The 19534-nt window shown below is 41.3% G+C and overlaps 1 protein-coding gene across 1 annotated transcript in view; it reads left to right on the forward strand.

The window, feature by feature from the left end:
• The window catches only part of CNTNAP2 (contactin associated protein 2), a 1228588-nt gene that overhangs the window by 462121 nt on the left and 746933 nt on the right, over positions 1–19534 (forward strand). Inside the window, exon 11 of the mRNA XM_042927363.1 lies at positions 4021–4127. Coding sequence (XP_042783297.1) covers positions 4021–4127 — 107 coding nt within the window. The remainder of the gene's footprint in view (positions 1–4020; positions 4128–19534) is intronic.

Below are 19534 nucleotides of genomic sequence, written 5' to 3' on the forward strand. Positions count from 1 at the left end.
ATTAAAATCGAGTGTAGAAATAAAAGAGATACTCAGGGTGAAATAAAACTACAACTGTCATCCATAACCCTAGACAGGATTGTTGCATCCATCCAAACAGCCACTTCGTCCGTAGTGATGGATTTTAGAGTAAGTAATCGTTATACATTTCAAGTTTCAAAGGTTAGCTTTTGTTTGTTTTCCATATCGTGGTATAAGTCACTTTTATTTGAAAAAAAAATGCCTTCTGCTTCTGAAGCATTTTGGAAAGCATTGCTACGACTGGAGGGATGATTCAAGCTGGAAGAGTCTCGGGGACAGAGATAATTGGATGCATCACTTCCTCTGGAGCCCTTTGATCACAGCAAATTGACACTCGCCAACTTGTCCCATGCAGGGTCCTGATACTGCCCCCAAGTAGCTGTCCCGTAACCACAGTGGAGCCACTGGGACTCTCATTTGATGCAAATCAAACTTCCAACCTAGGACAAGCCATGAAACAAACTCTACATGTAACAGTTACCTCAAGCAAGAGTCTGGATGTAAGACTAAAATCATACATAACACCAATCCGTAGTTCTCCCAGTAAAAGAGAGGTTTCCTCCAAACTTACTTCTGTCCCTCGGTGTAACTTCACATTCGGCACCATCGTCCGTTATTTCGGTCAGTGGCCAGCAGGCATTTTCTGGGTAGATGAGGCACCTCATCATGCTGAGTCATAAGATGAAAATGCCTAACTGCAGAATCTCACGGTTTACAAGAGACAAGATGTTCAAACAATTACTAACCAATGTGATAATGGTGCATAGGACCTCTGCAAATGGTCTTGTGGGAGCATGGGAGAAGAAATAAACAGTCAGGAAGTGGGAGACTAGTTTAATTCATATTTTGTTTTGCTTGGTGGCTGGCCCTAACATTTTTGTTTTAAATATAGTGGTAAAGTATTAGGGTTTGAAATTATATTTGAGTCAATTTGTTTGGAAATAAAACATCTCTCACCATCAAGAACTAAATGCCAGGGGCACCTGGGTGGCTCAGTCGGTTAAGCATCTGACTCTGGATCTCCGCTCAGGTCACCATCTCACAGTTGGAGCCCTGTGTAGGGCTCTGTGCTGATGACTCCTTGGGGTGGAGCTCGCTTGGGGATTCTGTCTCTCCTTCTCTCTGCTCCTCCCTAGCCTGTGCGCTCTCTTTCTCCTCCTCTCCCTCTCTCTCTCAAAATAAATAAAACTTAATGTTTTTTCTTTAAAAAAAAAAGAAAAGAACTAAATGCCAGTACCAGCAAAAGGATACTATCTGTTTAAAAAATGCAAGTTATAAGGAACAGACATTACCAAATGAGATATTAAAACCCCATTTAAATAAGAGACCACTTTTAAAGAAATCTTTAATACTGAATTTTAGGAGCATTCAGTCAATCTCACTTGATGGTTATACACTTCGCGTGTGTGTTTAAGTACATGGTAGTCTTTTTTATCATTGAGAGGTGGCTTCTCTGCTTTGTGCGTTATTTAGAGCACATTGAGATTCCGAGCTGGCTTTGCTTTGCAACTCAGTACACTTCTGCATCACTTCCTCCTGAATTAATTGATATAATGAGCTGATGTAAATTACTTTCACTATTAGACTGAGCTAATATTAACCCACAACCATTTAGAAAGTAAATATACCACACAAAGCCATATACACACTGAATTCCAAAATTAAGTACCAAGGATGTTTCTTTCGTTTTTCATAATTTTTGAGTGTCTATCCCATTGCTTTCTCTCATGATCTGGAGAATCAGGGCCTCTGCAGAGGCCCATGCCATGCCTCGGTGCCTGCAAGGGTACAGGAGGGCACGATTCTCTGTCTGTGTCATCGCTTTCTCACTCTCTGCTGGGAAAATTTTCAACATGTTATTATAAAAATGCAGTGAAATGCTTTAAACTTCATATTTATTTATATTCTACCCATAGCTACTCTAATGTCCGTATTTCTATAGCATTTCCGATTCCTTTTGTATTCACTAAATTCTGCCTGGCGTTGTATTTTGTGTGAATCCTATTCCCCACCTCCACCTAGGTCATAAGGTCTTTGGAGAAGGACCCTCCTTAAAGCCTTGAAAACACCAAGCCCAAATTCGTATGAAATACAAGTGCCTTTTAAGGTAGACTGAATTTTCCACACCCACCCTTCCCCCATGATAATCCAGCATTTTTTGCTTCTGTTGTATTTTCCCCCAGCAATGCTCTTTCTCTCAGTTCTCTTATAATCTTGTCTGTTCATTGAGGCTCTACCTAAAAGCTTTAAATTGTGCCCCAGATCTACATATGATCCCTCATGTGAAACTCCATCATGCATCATTTGCCCCTGCACTATGGCACTTTTCATTTCCATCTTACATTATAGTTTTCATATATACAATATATTTACTTTTATAGGCTGTGAGTTCTTGAAATCTTACTTGCCTTCTATTCCCATGCGCTATGCACATAGCAAGTGTTCAGTGAATGTGTGTTGCGTCACTAAAGGTTTGCAAAAAGTTGTAGGGGACCACGTTCCTACATAAGAATGGGAGGTTCAATGCCAGATGGAATTATGCCTGCTGTGGGTTTAGGCATGACTGAGGGTAAATCAAGAATGGGGGGATGAAGAATGCTGTCTCTGAGACCAGCCCTATCAAATTTCACAGCAGGAAGCTACCAGGGCATTATGACTCAGGGGTCCCATGCAGTGTGGGTCCCTCTCAGTCCATTGCCTGTGATCCACTATGATAGATTCTATTGTTTTAACCTGGGTAGACATTTCCGTTTTAGACAGTTTCTTATTAAAATCTTGAAATCTTTTGTGAATGGTAATGCGGAGTAATGCCTTTGTTATCTGTGAGCATCTTAACCAGAATTACAAAGAATCAGGTTTTCGGGAAGTTGAAGAAAAGAATTGGTGGGAAGAATAAGGCAGTAGGACCAGGAGGAAGTAAAGAGTCTGCTACTGAAACAGGAGTGTTTCTGAACAGATTTCAACCTCACTGTAGTGAGAATACAGGCAAGCTAGGAAATTATGCCCTCGACGTTGCAGTCCAAATATTCGTAGCTTCCCTATGCTGTCCCTCTATTTCCTGCCTGTTAGTTATCTAGTCTATGCGTATTACCTCCATACCTTACAGCTACTTATAGGGTAGGTAAAATTACTCCGTATTTCAAAAGAGAAATTGATATTAAGAAAGGTTAGGGGCGCCTGGGTGGCTCAGTCGGTTAAGCGTCCGACTTCAGCTCAGGTCATGATCTTGTGGTCTGTGAGTTCGAGCCCTAGTCAGGTTCTGTGCTGACAGCTCAGAGCCTGGAGCCTGTTTTCGATTCTGTGTCTCCCCCTCTCTCTACGCCTACCCCACTTGTGCTCTCTCTCTCTCTCAAAAAAATAAATAAACATTAAAAGTAAAAGGTTAACTTACGTAGCCACAACTGGCTCTGTCATAAATAGAAAGACAAAGATTTCAGCATGAAACCCACGTTTTCCCCTATATTATGCTTGATGTTTTGGATACGTGGCTTTCATTCACCAGCTGGACACAGGGGGAGAAGTACAGAAGAGTTAGCAGTCTTTTCTTGCTGTTGCCATGGCATTTCAAAAACTCAAACTGCTATGAAAAACTCAGTGTCACCCCTTTCTGACTTGGTATTGGCCTTGATAAAGAAGAAGACAGGAAACAAGATGGCTAACCTACCTTTCACCAGGAGGAAATCCAGCTAAGTGACTTTTTTTGTGTGCAAAGGCAAAATAAAATGAATCTGTGCTATGCAAATGAGTCTCTCCACTGTTTGTTAATTTCTACTGTTTACTCAAAAAATGGGAAACACCAGGCTTGTGATACATCATCTTTTGTGCGCCTGGCACCTTCCATCATGGATCATATTAATCTGCTTAAACTAACAAGGATTAATTGCCTGGGTAAGTCAACCTGGCATTGAAATGATATATTGCCCAGACGGCTTGGAATTTGGCCACTCGTAAATCTCATTCGTGTGTTGGTTCATTTCGGTTTGTCTCTTTCTCTGACAGATGCGTGCCCAATCACTGCGAGCATGGCGGGAAGTGCTCGCAAACATGGCACAGCTTCCAGTGCGCTTGCGAGGAGACGGGGTATAGTGGAGCCACCTGCCACAACTGTGAGTGCCTCTCCCTCTCCCTCTGGCCTCGTAATTGCACGCAGACCCCGGGTCCTCTGCATGCACCCACTGGTCAGCTGCTTCTAAGGAACCCAGATTGTGTTGTCGCATCCTGACAACAGTTCCCAGTTGTCAAGATACATTCTCTCTTGCCTGATGACTCCAAAAAGAAGGACCCACGCGTCCAGTGTTCCGTAAACATGGTTGGGAAGGGAAGGCTGATCTTGGATTTGCCTCTGTGTGTCTAAGCCATGTCTGGATATTTTGGGAAATTGTGTTAGTGTAATGTATCTGACTGGGTCCTCATTTATCAGTTCATCAGAGAGGCAGACACAGTATAATTTGAACCTTCAGTGTCTGGACAGGAGTCGTCTCATGCCCCGTCACAACTGTTTGGCCACATTTTTCAGATCAGAAAAATAAGTTAGAAAGTGGAACAAAGCCCATTAAGCTCTATATCTAAAACAAGAATCCAAGAAGGCACGTTGTTTTTCTAGATATTAAAAGTAAAAAGCGGCACGTAAAATGACTAGTAAAACACAGATGTGCCTTGTGTTACATAATCGCTTTATGCTGTAAAGTTAAAGATTATATTTTTTTGTGATCCAAGAATATTTTTAAATGAATGTGAACTCTATATTTGCGACATTAATTTTCCAAAAATGCACGGCTATTTAGAAATCCCTTTTGGAAGCAGATTTGGCATACAACATATAGTTGAAAGAAGTCCATTGTCTGCAGTGTGTGTGTACGTGTGTGTGTGTGTGTGTGCGCATGCATGCGTAGGGAGAAAGGAAGCAGGGGAGAGAAAGAGATTCTGTCTTCTTCAGTCTCTTCCTAATATGCTGAAAAACTGAGAATCTAATATCTAAACCCTCTAATTACACAGACTTCTTTCATTTCACTTCATTTTTAGGAAATAATGACACAAATATCAGAGAAGAGTTCTAGGGTTAATAAAATGCAGTACAGCTCTCTGAGCCTTTCATATCATTATTTGTAGCAAAAGTTAGAAATTGTGTTCAGAATAGAAGACTTCAACAGAGAAAAATGTAATTTATTGTCTTGCGCTTACAATTGTGTTTAGAAAGTTGCTCAAAAACAAGAGACAAAAATGATCCTAGAAAAATTAACATTAACAGTAAGATATACAAGAAAATAAAAACAGATAGTAGGGCACCTGGGTGGCTTAGTCGGTTACGTGTCCAACTCTTGACTTTGGCTCAGGTCATGATTTCACTGTTCGTAAGTTCAAGCCCCACGTCGGGCTCTGCACTGACAATGCGATGTCTGCTTGGGATTCTCTCTCTCCCTCACTCTCTACCTCTCCCCTGTTCTTTCTCTCCCTCTGAAAATAAATAAATAAACTTAAAAAAAAGATAGTAATTTGGTTATCATTAAAGTCTATATAGGTATATGGAAAAGTAATGAATAAAAAATGAAACTGATATTGAAAGTAGTTACAGTAAAGGAATTATATAACTAAAGTTGCCCCTTGCCAATCATGCCAAAATGTTAAGTTTCAGTCTGTGATATTCATTATATGGTAAACAATGCTTGAGTTAGGTAACTTGGATACAACTACGCACATTCACTCCACCAGCATGATTTATATATTGTGACATATATACCACTATTAACTATAAGGGATCTTTTCCCTAAATATGAAAATTCTAACTAAAGACAAAGAACCAGAAATTGGTGGTGATGACAAGGGGTTCCTAACTCCAGTGACCACTTTGATATTGTACTGGAAAGCAAGAGGCACCTGGGTGTCTCAGTCGGCTAAGCGTCCGACTTCGGCTCAGGTCATGATCTCACGGTTTGTGAGTTCGAGCCCTGCATCAGGCTCTGTACTGACAGCTCAGAGCCTGGAGCCTGCTTCTGAGTCTGTGTCCTCTTTCTCTGCCCCTCCCCCACTCATGCTCTGTCTCTCTCAAAAATAAATAAACATTGTAAAAAAAGGAAATAATTATTTTTATAGCTGCTTCCATTTAAAGACACAGCAAAGAAAAACAGATTTTAAAAATATTTAATTTGTTTTAAATTTAAATATATGGTACAGGTTGGATAGTTGAGGTTTTCTTTGTTTGTTTTTAAAGAGTAATGACTCCAAGTATTAGAAATGTCCTGAGAGTATTTACATAAAAGAGGGAAATGATCTCCTCCCAGGTGCTCATTTCTACCTGTTCATTATTTCACTTTTGTATCTGTAAAAGTAGAGTCGTTCTTTTAAACATAACCTGATCTCTGCTGGTCTTCTCTAAGTGAAACTGAAATCTTGAAAATCAAGTGTGTGCGTAGAGGTTAGAAGACCACCGTGCCTAATTAGAGAAAGTGGTCACTGACACTATTTTGTGGTGAAAAATATTTATCTTGTACCTTATTGAAGGCTATATGCTTCCAAATAAACTGAAAGGCTTGATTTATCTCTTAGTTACTCCCATGGATCCATTCAAAATCAGAAGGGTCTGGTCCAGCAAGAATAATGTAAAAATATATAGTATATGCCATTCAGTTTGATACAGAATGAACGACATTGCATCTGGCCTCGGTGATACCACTCATAGCAAGAGCATTGAGGTCCAAAGAAACAGGCTTCCGATGCTGGCTAGCTAACTACAAGATTACCGTGCCTTGTGCCTTTGTGGTGAGTCATTTCACTTCTCGTAGAAGTCACTTCACTTCTTCCTCTTGGCTAAATAGCTTCCGAGGTCTCTTACTGTTCTAAAGCCAGTGAGCTGAGTCTTTCTGCTGCTTTTTTGTGCTCTGTGGTTTTGAACTTTGTTATTGTTATGAAATAATTTAGCTTGTTATTGCCTGCAGAGGACCAAGGATCCCTTTTGAAAAAAAGGACTTATGGTAATTTTATTACAGTACTACTTTTAAAGGGAAAAACAAAAACCGCTAACTAAAATCTAGAGCATAGTATAACTAAATATTTAGTAGAGCTTCAAACATTACAGCTGGGCTACTATTTCTACACATTTTCACCTCTGGTCTTGGGTTGCTCAGGGTGACATAACTATTTCTCAGAAGACCGGTGATCATCCAGGCCAGAGGCTGGAAGATCCAAGATGGAACCGGGAAGCCCTTCTATGATAGGTCACACTGCCTGAGTTTGAACCTGGCCCTATCTCTTACTTACTTGTAACCTTGGGCACTCAGACTCTTTGAGCTCCGGTGTGAAATGGGTGCAGTGACCCTTGTAAAGCCATCCTAAGATTGAATGACGTGGTTTATGGAAGGCACTGAGAAGAGTTTCAGCAACATTAGTAATCAGCAAATTTTCACTAATTCATCCCTTTTAGGACAAACATCCTCTGATCTGAACTTCTGCATCAGTAACTGACCACATCCCATAACTGGTCACTTAATTTCATACTCCTATTCATTGTCGTCATTCTCATGGCAGAGTGGGTTTCAAGTGAGTGATTTCCATAGTTTTCTCTTTTTTCCAGAAGAATTGAAGAAAATTAAAAGGGACCCGTATCTGTCTGTTGGTGTGTTTATATGTGGAGAATTTACCTTCAAATACATTTTGCGTGGGGCTCAGAGGCTTGTCATTTACAAACCACTGTCCTGAGGAGCCAGGATGCCACCCTTTGGATGAGGAAATGCCCCAGGGAAAGCCAAAGGTCAGATCAATCGCAGGAAAGGGCAACCCGGTGTTTGTTCTCCTAAACACCAAAGAGGTTAGTTTGTGACCAAATCATGCAGATACATTAACCTGTTGCTGTTTTATCTTTTTAATTTTTTTTAATGTTTATTTATTTTTGAGACAGAGACAGAGCATGAGCAGGGGAGGGGCAGAGACAGAGAGAGGGAGACACAGAATCCGAAACAGGCTCCAGGCTCTGAGCTGTCAGCACAGAGCCCAACGTGGGGCTCGAACCCACGAACTGTGAGATCATGACCTGAGCCAAAGTCAGACGCTTAACCGACTGAGCCACCCAGGCACCCCTGTTTTATCTTTTTAAATTTTCTTATGCAGATACATATTCCATTCTCAATGAATTTGTAACTTACTAGTAGCACATAGAAACTTAAAATTGCATCAAAGAGGTTAGAATGATCGTGTTGAATAGTTCATCTATTGTTTGTTATATTGACTTACCTTCACCCTCTCAAAAGTATAAGAGTGTGTCTTTCTTGTGAGCGAAGCTTCATGTTGATAGTTACAGTCTTTGTCTCTTCCTGGTGCTTTATAGACCCTTCCAATTGTTCTGCAAGCTTGCTTTCCAATGCTTCAAGTGCTCTTTAAGATCCAATAATCATCTCATGTTTTCCATATGTGTTCCTTACTCTTTGTAATTATGGTGCTCACCTACATAAATTAAATCCAAAAGGCAATCCCTTATCTCAGGGCTTGGTAGATAGATTTTTTCTCATGCTTCTGGAGCCTATCTTTGGCCTCAGTCCTTCTACATATGATATCAACCTCTTAATCAGAACTGCCCCCCAAATCCCCAGAATATTCTCGGTAATATGAAAGCTGTTGGCTATCTTCCTAAGCAAGAGAACATTGGACAGATATAAACAGTGTTTGGTGCTGAACATTTAGAAGAATTATTAATACCAGATCTTCATTCTCAGAGAAAATCTTCTTGCAATTTTTTGTATGAAAAGAGAGATCTCACCTTGCGCAGATAAATAAACATTACTGTTTCTAGACGTAGTAAGAGGAGATAAATGGAATGACCTACACAGATATCTTCCAGTTTAAAAATTATGTGATTTCTGAGTTCTGAGATCCTAAGAAGGAACAGGGTCTGATGTTGCCCCCCAAATGCAAAAGTAAAGTTTTTACTAGCCAAATAGCACACACCATGTTCTTTATAATCCAGGATACCCGTAAGTGATTGAATTCAAAGCATAATTAAAAAAAGAAATTAATCTTACCTGCTTTAGTCACACTAACCTAGGGGATAAACACCTAGATTTATTGGCTATGGGAAATTTTGTGCCTCCATCTGTTTGGAACGACCACAGACTTAGGAATCAATGACGACACCTTGGAATTTGAACATTGCACCCCACCTCTCCCCCATCAAGAAGACATTCACTGAATATAATCATGTCCTTACAGAATTGGAATCTATCAGGGCACCTGGGTGGTTCAGTCGGTTGAGTGTCCAACTTCTGCTCAGGTGATGATCTCATGGTCTGTGAGTTCGAGCCCAGCTGGCTCGAGTTCTGTGAGTTCTGGGTTGATGGCTCAGAGCCTGGAGTCTGCTTTGGATTCTATGTTTCCCTCTGTCTCTACTCCTCTCCCGTGCTCACTCACTCTCTCTGTCTCTCGCTCGCTCACGCTCTCTCTCTCTCTCTCTCTCTCTCTCTCTCTCTTAGAAGTAAACAAACATTGGGGCACCTGGGTAGCTCAGTCAGGTGAGCGTCCAACTTCGGCTCAGGTCATGATCTCATGATTCGTGAGTTCGAGCCCCGCATCGGGCTCTGTGCTGACAGCTCGGAGCCTGGAGCCCGCTTCGGATTCTGTGTCTCCCTCTCTTTCTGCCCCTCTCTTGCCCATGCTTGCTCTCTATCTCTCTCTCTTAAAAATAAACATGAAAAAATTTTTTAAAAGAATTGGAATCCATCCCTCCGCTATAAATTTAACTGGCTTATACAGACCTATGTAGTATGGCTAAGTTTTTAACCTGATTTTCCACCATACTTTTCCTCACTTTCTCCCTTCTGGTCTTTTTGGCCTCCTTTCAGTTTTTCATGAATGCCCTGTATCCTCACATTGTTCCCTCTGCCCCACCACTGCTGCCACTACAGGACTTTTGCACATCTTCCCTCTCTGCTTTATCAGGTACGTTCTACTCATCCTTCAAATCTCAGTTCAGTAGCCACCTCCTTAAGGAAGCTTTCTGTGAACCTGTAATTGGGCCAAACCCTCTTATTCTAAGATATATCTTAGCACAGTGATGATGGTGATTCAACATTTATTATTTGTGATTCTTTAATACCATCTGTCACTTCCAGAGGCCCATAATATCTCAGAGGAGACCGTGCCAGGCTCTGTTCACCATTTTATTCCCAGGGCCTGCCCCGCATATAGTATGTGCTCAGTGAATGTGCCCTGAGTCAAAGAGCGAACGAATGGCAGAGAAGGTACAAAGCATCAATAGCTTTTTAAAGATCACTGTCCTTGGGGCGCCTGGGTGGCTCAGTCGGTTAAGCGTCCTACTTCAGCCCGGGTCACGATCTCGCGGTCCGTGAGTTCGAGCCCCGCGTCGGGCTCTGGGCTGATGGCCCAGAGCCTGGAGCCTGCTTCCGATTCTGTCTCCCTCTCTCTCTGCCCCTCCCCCGTTCATGCTTGGTCTCTCTCTGTCTCAAAAATAAATAAACGTTAAAAAAAATTAAAAAAAAAAAAGATCACTGTCCTTTATGCAAATTCATGAAGATAGCTAAAGTATGAAGAGAGACAAAAGCTAAAGGGACAAAGGAAAACAGGAGGGCAGGTAATACAAGAGGGGTTTGCGGAAGGCTGAGGGGGTAGTGATGGTAATAACAGTAGGAACAACCACCAGCGGTATAAAGTTATAAAAAATTATATGGAAGAAGTCAGTACATGAGCACAGAAACCTGCACGTTTCAGATAATCATGAGGAAAACACTGCGATGTGCATGTGAAGGCATGTTCACCAAAGCAGCTTGCCGGAATATGTAATTACATGCAAAGTCAGTTGCAACCAGAAAAATGATCTCTTATTTAAAATAAGGTGCAGTCACCTAATGTACTGGCTGGTGTCTGAGCTACCGTGAAATAGATGCAGGTACGTTGAAATATGGACAAGTGAGTGACAAGCGTGTTTAAACCTGGGGTGAGATGTGAATAAGATGACCATGGTCCTTTTACTCATCAGGTAATATCACATGTCTATTCTTGCTACCAGAAAATTACAGAGAAGGAAAAGAACTCAGGATTTGAAATTCGATGCTGTGATGTCAAATCCTCAGGCTGTAGAGCCAGCCTTCCCTCTCCGTTAGCAGCGTTTTCCCAGGTGGACGACAGCAATTCTCTCCCAAACCTGTGAGTCGTCTGTTTCCTCGACCCCCGTAGCATGTTAGTATGAATGTCACTTACACCCTTAAAGGGTGAAGCAAACTCTCAGGACACGCTGCTGGCCACTGACAGAGAAGCGTTGGCCTGAATCTGCTTCCACTTTCTTCCCCTCCCTCTCTGCTATCTTGGCTTTGGGTTTTGGACGGTCACTTACCCTGTCTGAACTCAAGTTCCCTCCGGGACATTCAGTGAAATATTGGCTCTTAAAATGCTTTTTTGTAAACTTAGAAAATACTTGGCATCATTTTGTAACCTTTATTGTATATGCCACCACGTCTTTAGAAACAGCCAGCAAAAGTTTTGTCTGATTACAGGTAGCCTAAGGTTACGAGGCACTGACATAGTTGATTCCCGAGGAAAAGATCCGAGGATGTCTCAATATTTAAGCCCATAATCACCGAAAAGCTAAAAGGCTTTATTAGCAACTATAATAGCTACGCAGGCTGATTTGCACGTGCAGGGTGAGTCTGCTCTTTCTGACCTGGACGCAGCATCTGGTTAGGTAACCAGATCGCACTTCTCTGCTTTCAGGTGGACACTTAATTACCAGTCTTCCAGCTTTCCCTCCCTCTCATCCTTTTCATCCTGCACCATGACCTACTTCAGATGCTCCGTGTGTCTCTGTCATTAAGGGATATGTCCTTGTCATTAAGGAGTGGCTCTAGGGCACAACCACAGGACTGTGGGACACATACGTCTATACTCCTACCATCGCGTATTCCTTCTTTGTCCATTCACCGCCAGTGTGGTGAGAGTGGACTGCATTCTGCATACGGGAACGTGGAGTAGAGAAAGAAGAGGGGAGTATGTGGGACTGGGTGGCTCAGTCACGTAAGCGTCCAACTCTTGATTTCAGCTCAGGTCATGATCTTACAGTCATGACTTCGGGCTCCCCTTCCAGCTCTGTTTTGATGGTACGGAGCCTGCTCGGGATTCTTTCTCTCTGCCCCTCCCCTGTGCTCTCTCTCTCTTTCTCTCGCTCTCTTTCTCTCTCAAAATAAATAAATAAACTTTCAAAAAACAAAACAACAACAAAAAAATAAAAGCCCTTGTGATCATAACTCATTTACACATCTTTGGCACATTGAGATTGTGAACTAAGGATAAATTGTATCTCATGTTTACCTCTTATGGTCTAAGTTGCCACTTTTCATTTAACAAAGTATGTATAGGTGTAATCATATGGAAAAATGACTTAATATCTTATCACAAATACTTTGTAGTCGTAAACAATTGTTTCACCTTTTCAGATTATATTGGCAGATTATCTCTCCATTTTTTTCCGGACTTTTTTCTTACCCGACGGATGGAGAGAGATAGGAGTGAGGAGGAAACGGCTCCAGCAAGGTGTTGGGTGGGGGGCGGTCTGGTTTTCACGGAACACGCACAATTGAAATGACAGTGAGCCCTTGCTCAGTTGTGTGTATTCTCTAGGTGAGAAGCTCACTTCCTCACCAAAGCCGAAGCATCTGGGGAGAGAGGGAAAGGAAACGAAGGAAGGGAGCAGTGGTGTCCACTTCCTGAAATCACACTGACTTACAAGAAGAAGTCCCCTCTCTCAGATTTTCACCCGGCATCCGCAGATAAAGGGAGACGGAGAGAAACGGGAGAGAGCGACCTCTGTAGAAATGTTGGAAGGGGATTTTTAGAGGCCATTCTGCCTTTCAGCCACAACCAAATAAATTACATTGGATTAAAATAGTGCAGGTCATTTGGAGAAACACAGCCCAAGGACCTTTACATTTCTAAGGCAGCCCAAATTTCAAATTAATCCCTTCTTTTATGCCTTGCTTTGGAAAGATGGCCGAGATTAAACCTAGAAAGAAAGGATTTAATTTCAGTTTTACAAAGACTTTTTCAATAGTTTCAAAAATATATCATTCTCTTTGAATAAAAAGCCTCTGCAAAAAGTTGATCTGTGAATGCATATTAAAAAGCAGCCTGCCATAGAGACTGAGCTCTGATCCTATGAACTGCTCGGAGGCTATAAAATGCCAGTGCTAGGTCTCGAGGGAGTTGACATTATTCATTAAACTCTGTAGCTTGAATCCCAGGGACTGTCTCAGCCGAGGCTCAGAGTAAAGAGAAAAAGGAATGGAAAACACTCACCTCGACATCTTTGCCAGGTTCAGTTAGGGAAAGGGAGATAGAGGGGAAGCCTGATTATTGGCAGATAAAGAAGGAACCTTCGCAGACTCTTGTATCTACTCAAAAAACAAGAAAGGAAAATTAAAGTTAAATATGGTATGTGCCTCTCCTTTGATCCTTTAAACATCTCCCAAACCAAACGATTTCTTGCTTTCATATTGACATTAGTCACTCTGCCCCTACTGTAAGACTTGAGCTTTACAAACTCGGAGTAGAGGATTACCTCTAATATATAGGTGGTCCCGGTTCATTCAATAATATTATATGTCCATTTTGTAGGTAACACAGTATGCGGATTTCAGAAATACAAGGGCCTGCTTCCTTATGAAGCAGACACACTGGTTAAAAAAGGAAGACAGACAGTCAGGAGGCATTAATACATTAATAGAAGGTAAATGTTTATGTGCCTACCTGGTATAAGAGCCAGTATGTATAATGAGTGGGAGAACAACGTGGACCAAGGTGGTTGGGGAAGGGTTCTCGAACCAACTGAACCCTGGGGAAGCCCCTTGTTTGCTTGGTTGGGAATTAAGATTGGAACTGGTGGTGGGAAATGTAGGGGTGGGGACAGCAGAAGCAGAGTTTGAGTTTCTAAACCTTTGAGTAATATGCTGGAAGCAAGATCGTTAAATATTCAGGAATTTTGTGAGCCGGTTTTTAAGGCTCGGTAGCTTGAACCAGCTACAGTAGGAGGATGCACCCCGTGGAAATTAACAAGCCCTACAAGTCCAGACTTTTATTTTTTGTAAAGCTGGATTACCAGAATACCACTGCCCTCATTCATCAGGCTACAGGTAACGCGTACACGTCTGGCACTGTTATAATGAACATTGATGATGCTCATGAGATGATAGCTACAGTTATAAATGTCACACCGTGAAGAGATTTGCCTCATCAAAGGAACAGCAGGATGTGGAGTTGAGTAGGTAGGCTGAGTTAGCCAGGGGACCGTGGCCCTTCAATACCTCACCACCGAAGTATGACTTCAGATGCGATTCTTCATCACTCTTACTCTTATTCTTTAGAAGAAAGAGTTGAGTTCGTCTCACTATATTAATCCGTAAGTGACATTAAAGTTTCCCCTAACAAGACTATGGGCTTGTGATTATTTCGGAATGAAGGAGGACTTCTGAGGTCCCTGAACAATATTTAGAGAAGCATTTATGAAGAGCCATTGGATTAGGTGTTGTCCCTTCGGCAGTCAACACTTCTTTTACCGAAGGTGACAAGTGTTTTTTGTTACTCAGCTTGTCTCAACTGTTTAGCTTATAGTATAACCTGAGGTAACAGCTTGTGGATGGATAAATAGCTCTGTTAGCATACAAAACTAATTTTAAGATGACTTTGTGATCATTAACCTAAACCTAAAGATTGAGAAGCTTTCTCCTGTCAGGATCGCCTCCCATCTGTGACCCAGCTGTGTCAAATTTCTATTCCTTAAATTCAGGACATTTGGTTTGGTTTGCTAAGCTGTCTATGAAAACAACTACCCAGTAATGAATCTAGTGATATTTTTTTTTTCACCATTCACATGAGAAAAATCTGAAGAATGAATGATTGGTTTCTGTTTTGTTTTTGTTTTTCCAACATCAATGCAAACAAAGAACTCTCTTCATTTCTTTCATTATCATGACTGCCTTCTGCTTTTCTTCCTCCTTTCCAAGCCCTCCTGGCAAAAGAATATATGGTTCAGATTGTTGGAATCTGGAATGAAAATGTTTATCTGTGCAAATAATTCCTTCTGTTATATTTGTTGTAGATGGCTAATGCCACTAAAAGCAAAAGTTTCCCATGGAAAGTGTAGCAGTTTCCAAGAAAGTGTTGCTCGTTCCCTTTTTTGGATGTGTTCATATGACTGCTTTCAAATTCTAGTATAAAATTTAAAATATTTTATCTTGGGGTGCCTGGGTGGCTCAGTTGGTTAAGCATCTGTCTGACTTTGGCTCAGGTAATAATCTTATGGTTTGTGAGTTCAAGCCCCGTGTTGGGATCTGTGCTGACAGCTCAGAGCCTGGAGCCTGCTTCGGATTCTCTCTCTGTCTCTCTCTCTCTCTCTCTCTCTCTCTCTCTTTCTGCTCACTCTCTCTCTGTCTCTCAAAAAAATGAATGAACATTAAAAAAATAAAATATTTTATCTTAGCCAAGTGCAAGTCAAATACTGTAAATGGATTTGACTAAAAATGTAACTTTTATGTAAAGTAAGAAAAATGTCCAATGACTTGAGCTTCCTTGGTCTCATCATATAATTTTGTTGCAAAGCTACCGTGATGGCTCCCGTCTGCAAAATATGCCTTACCCCATTCTTGAAAGACCTTTCTTGCCATCGCAGATGCTGGCATCAAATGCCAGACAAACTTGGCACCTATGAAATCACTGTCATTACTCATTAGCAGGCATCAAAATGTCCTAATAATACTTTTCACCACTATCCAGTCCTGCGGAGACATCAATTAAACATGTCTTGCTTGCCAAGTCACATGATCAACTTTCACTGTGCTGGAGAAAGCCAAGTGAGGCCACCCAGTCAGATTGGATAAAGAAACACCTTGAAGAGTTTGGCTGGAGAAAAATTCTTTCCATCCATATTACTGCAATGGAATTCAGAACTCTAGAAAACCCTATGTGTTTTCTGTACCATATGGCTGTCTGTTGCTGAGTTGCCCTTCTTAGAGAACATTCAGGTATTCAGTGGAAGGCATATTCCTACTCAGGAAATACATATTAAGACCTCTTTATGGTTTAAATGACTTAGATACAGACTCTCTGAATAAATAAAACCCAAATTTAATCAGGCCAGATTATCTCAGAAGTTCCTAACATACCGGAAGCTGGGTGAATGGAACAAGCTTGGTTAACTCATTGTCCAAAAGGATTTTGTTTTCCTTTGTATAATTCTTTAAATCAAGCTGGCTTGCATTATGTGAGGGAGAAAAAAGTATCATGAACTTCTGCAGGGGAGACAAGATCAGTAATGCAGCGCTGGGAGAGAAGCGTGGGACGGCACGTGTATTAGATGCCCTTGAGAAGGCAGGTAGGAAAATCCAGGAGGCACTACTTGCCCCTTATTAGTGGGAGCACCTACTATTCTATGATTACGGCACCAGCTGGGGAGGCCTCAATCCCGTCTTGTCGCCACTGGCCATGTGGCCCATTAGCCACGAGGCCAGTCATCCAGACGGTGCCGGAGTGCAACAAACCCTGGGAGAGGAGGCCGAATCAGTGATGGGAGACAGAAGTGCAGTGACTGCAGAACGAATCCTCTTTTCAGCCACACTGCATCCCCCGCTCAGGACACACTTCCCACCATTACCGGATGAGACACAGCATCAACTCTGTCTCGCAGCTTTTGCTTCACCTGGGTGCCATTGGCTACACGGGTTAGAGGTCGTTTCGCTAAGCTTATGTCTGCAGCCTGGACTAGGCTTGGGGGCTCATGTGTGTTTTAGAGATAAAAATAATGATATAGAATGATTCACGGGACAGAAGTAATGCGGAAGACAAATTTATTGAGAAGCATTTGAAATGCTATTAGCAACCGCAAGAGAAAGTTTATTAACGGAAAACATTTTTTCCCCTCTTACCCATATAGAGTGAATGTCACCAGAACTCACACGTTGTAAAGGCATATTTGTTTAAAGCCCAAGGAACTTATTCACTGTATAAAAATTTCTAAGGGATTTCGAATTAGGATTCAGTTTGCATTCAAGTTGCTGCTTTTTTCTACTTATCATCACCCTAAGCTTCCCACACACCACCTATCTTAAGATGAGATAAATGAACACGGGGCCATAAATTCTACCACATGTGGTTCCTTAGCTAAAGAATGGATTCACTTTGACACTTGATTAACACCAATTGCACATGTGGTAATAATAAAAAAACAAATTTAATCTGCACAAACTATAATTTTCATGCTGGGATGATTTAGATTCCAGCAGTCTCTATATTGATTGGTTTAAGAAAACTATTTCCATTGTGTTTTTTTAATCAGGATGCCCAGTGGAAAGTCACTCTTGAGTCTTGTGGAAGTTTGTGCTTTTCAAAAATGTAACAAATAGAACTTTGATGGTTGGGAAAATGGCCTTGTTCTCCGTAGACTTACAAAACACCAAGATCAAATCAACAAAGTTTGAAGACGAGGGGGGTAGTAGATATTTCGAAATAATCACTGATATACTAGTGTGTTAAGATTAGAGACCACACCTAAAAAAAATAAGCACATGCCCTAAACTGTTGCCCTTTTACAGTCTTCTTTTCAGAATGTCTGCAGCCACCCCATTTTCCTGAATTTTGTCCCAATTCTCTTTTCCACGCTGTGGCTCCCTGCTACTTCTCAACCAAAGAAGGAAGACTTTAAGCAGGGATGATGGGCAGAGAGACTCCGGAGGTGGCCGTTTGGCGATGTGGCCCTGACAAGTTAACATATTGGACGATGTGGTAGAGAAGCCACATCCCGGTTTCTGACATTAGTCGCCACTGATGCTCATCCCCTGACAGCAGCTGAGGTGGCAGCAAGTTGGGGAATCTCTGAGAAGGAGGTTGGTCTCATCTGCCCACGGGCAGTCGTGAATGCAGAGACCTGCAAGGAGTCTCAGCACCAGTGAATTACAATCACCCCGTTCTGTAGAGACAACATAAAATCTTTTAACAACATTCTGAAACTTCATGAAGGGAATGCGTTTATTTTTTATTTTTTTAATGTTTATTTATTTTTAAGAAAGCATGATCAGGGGTGGGGCAGAGAGAGAGGGAAAGAGAGAATCCAAAGGGGGCTCCGTGCTCTCTGCATAAAGGCCGACGTGAGGCTCGAACCCACAAACCGTCAGATCATGACCTGAGCTGAAGTCGGAGGCTCAGCCGACTGAGCCACCTGGGTGCCTCATGAGAGTGCATTTATTTTAAAATTTGTAGGTCATATCTGTGATATATTTATATTGATATAAATTTGTGTCCATATACCATGTACATATATACTAGATAGACTATTACCTTATGAGTCAGAAGGCTCTTTTCCAAAGCCCATTTGGTTAGTAGAATTCTGTTCTTTGCTACCCTATTTTGAATCTTAACTAAATATGTATAACATACACACACACACACACACACACACAATGATGCAAACTTTAGCAAGTGATCAGAGGCTGACTTTTTACAGGCTCCCTTTTTTAACTTGGTTGTTCATTCATAAATTACTAATGCTATATACATTGCCACACAGACTTTCCTCCTCTCTGCAAAGGATGAGGCCCCAAATGCTGCAAAGCTTGCTGTGGGCTCTTGGCTCAGAAACAGTTCTCTCAGAGCTCTCCTGACGTTATTAATGGCCCTGATGTACAAACCCAGAATAAAATAGAATTAAAATCCAAAGTTAATTTCAAGCTCCATTAGAAATTAAAGGTGTTGGGAAAGAAATCAATATTTGCCCGGTACAAAATGACTAAATTCAAAGCAGTTAATTGTGTTATTTTGTAACTTCTAAAAACTATAAAGGACCTTCAAACTACAAAATGTTGCTATGCTCACACATATACACGATATGTGACTAAAAATAATGACAACAAATTCCAGAAGCAACACTCAGAAATCTATTTTATTACTTTGTAGCCATAGCATATAGTATACACACTAAAATGTGTGTCTTAAAATAGAGCCAATTATTCTGTACAATCTGTGGCTATTTTCAGCAATTACCAACATTCAGTTGTAAATCTGGGAGGATTTAAGGGACAGAAACCAGGCAAAAGAGCAAAGAGATTTATTTAAATGGAATAAATGTACCCATTTCCTTAATTTTACTTTCTCTTTCTTTCCAGCTTCTTTTTAAGGATTGCTATAGATTAACAAACAAGTGACCTTGAAACACTGTAGTTCCAACTAGGATAAAGTGTTTTGCAACCTGTAGAGTTGTAAGTCATAAAAGACATAAAAGTAACAGTAAAAGTTTTTCATGTCAGAATCACTGCCACTTCTCCCCTCTGGTGCCTCTCAGGCTAAGTCTGAGTTAGCAAATGGATCTTTTGCAGGTCCAGAAAGATCAGAGTCAAAGGGGTGTGGATCAGACCTTGTAATGAGGATGTGTCACTTTGTTTCCTCCCCACGTGGAGAAGGAGCCTCATGAGAGCTGGTTCAAGCATCGATTACCATTTCAGCATCTGGGGTGAACACCTGTGAAAGATACTGTGGGACA

The sequence above is a fragment of the Panthera leo genome, chromosome A2 (assembly GCF_018350215.1).
Source record: "Panthera leo isolate Ple1 chromosome A2, P.leo_Ple1_pat1.1, whole genome shotgun sequence".
Classification (NCBI taxonomy): Eukaryota; Metazoa; Chordata; class Mammalia; order Carnivora; family Felidae; genus Panthera; species Panthera leo.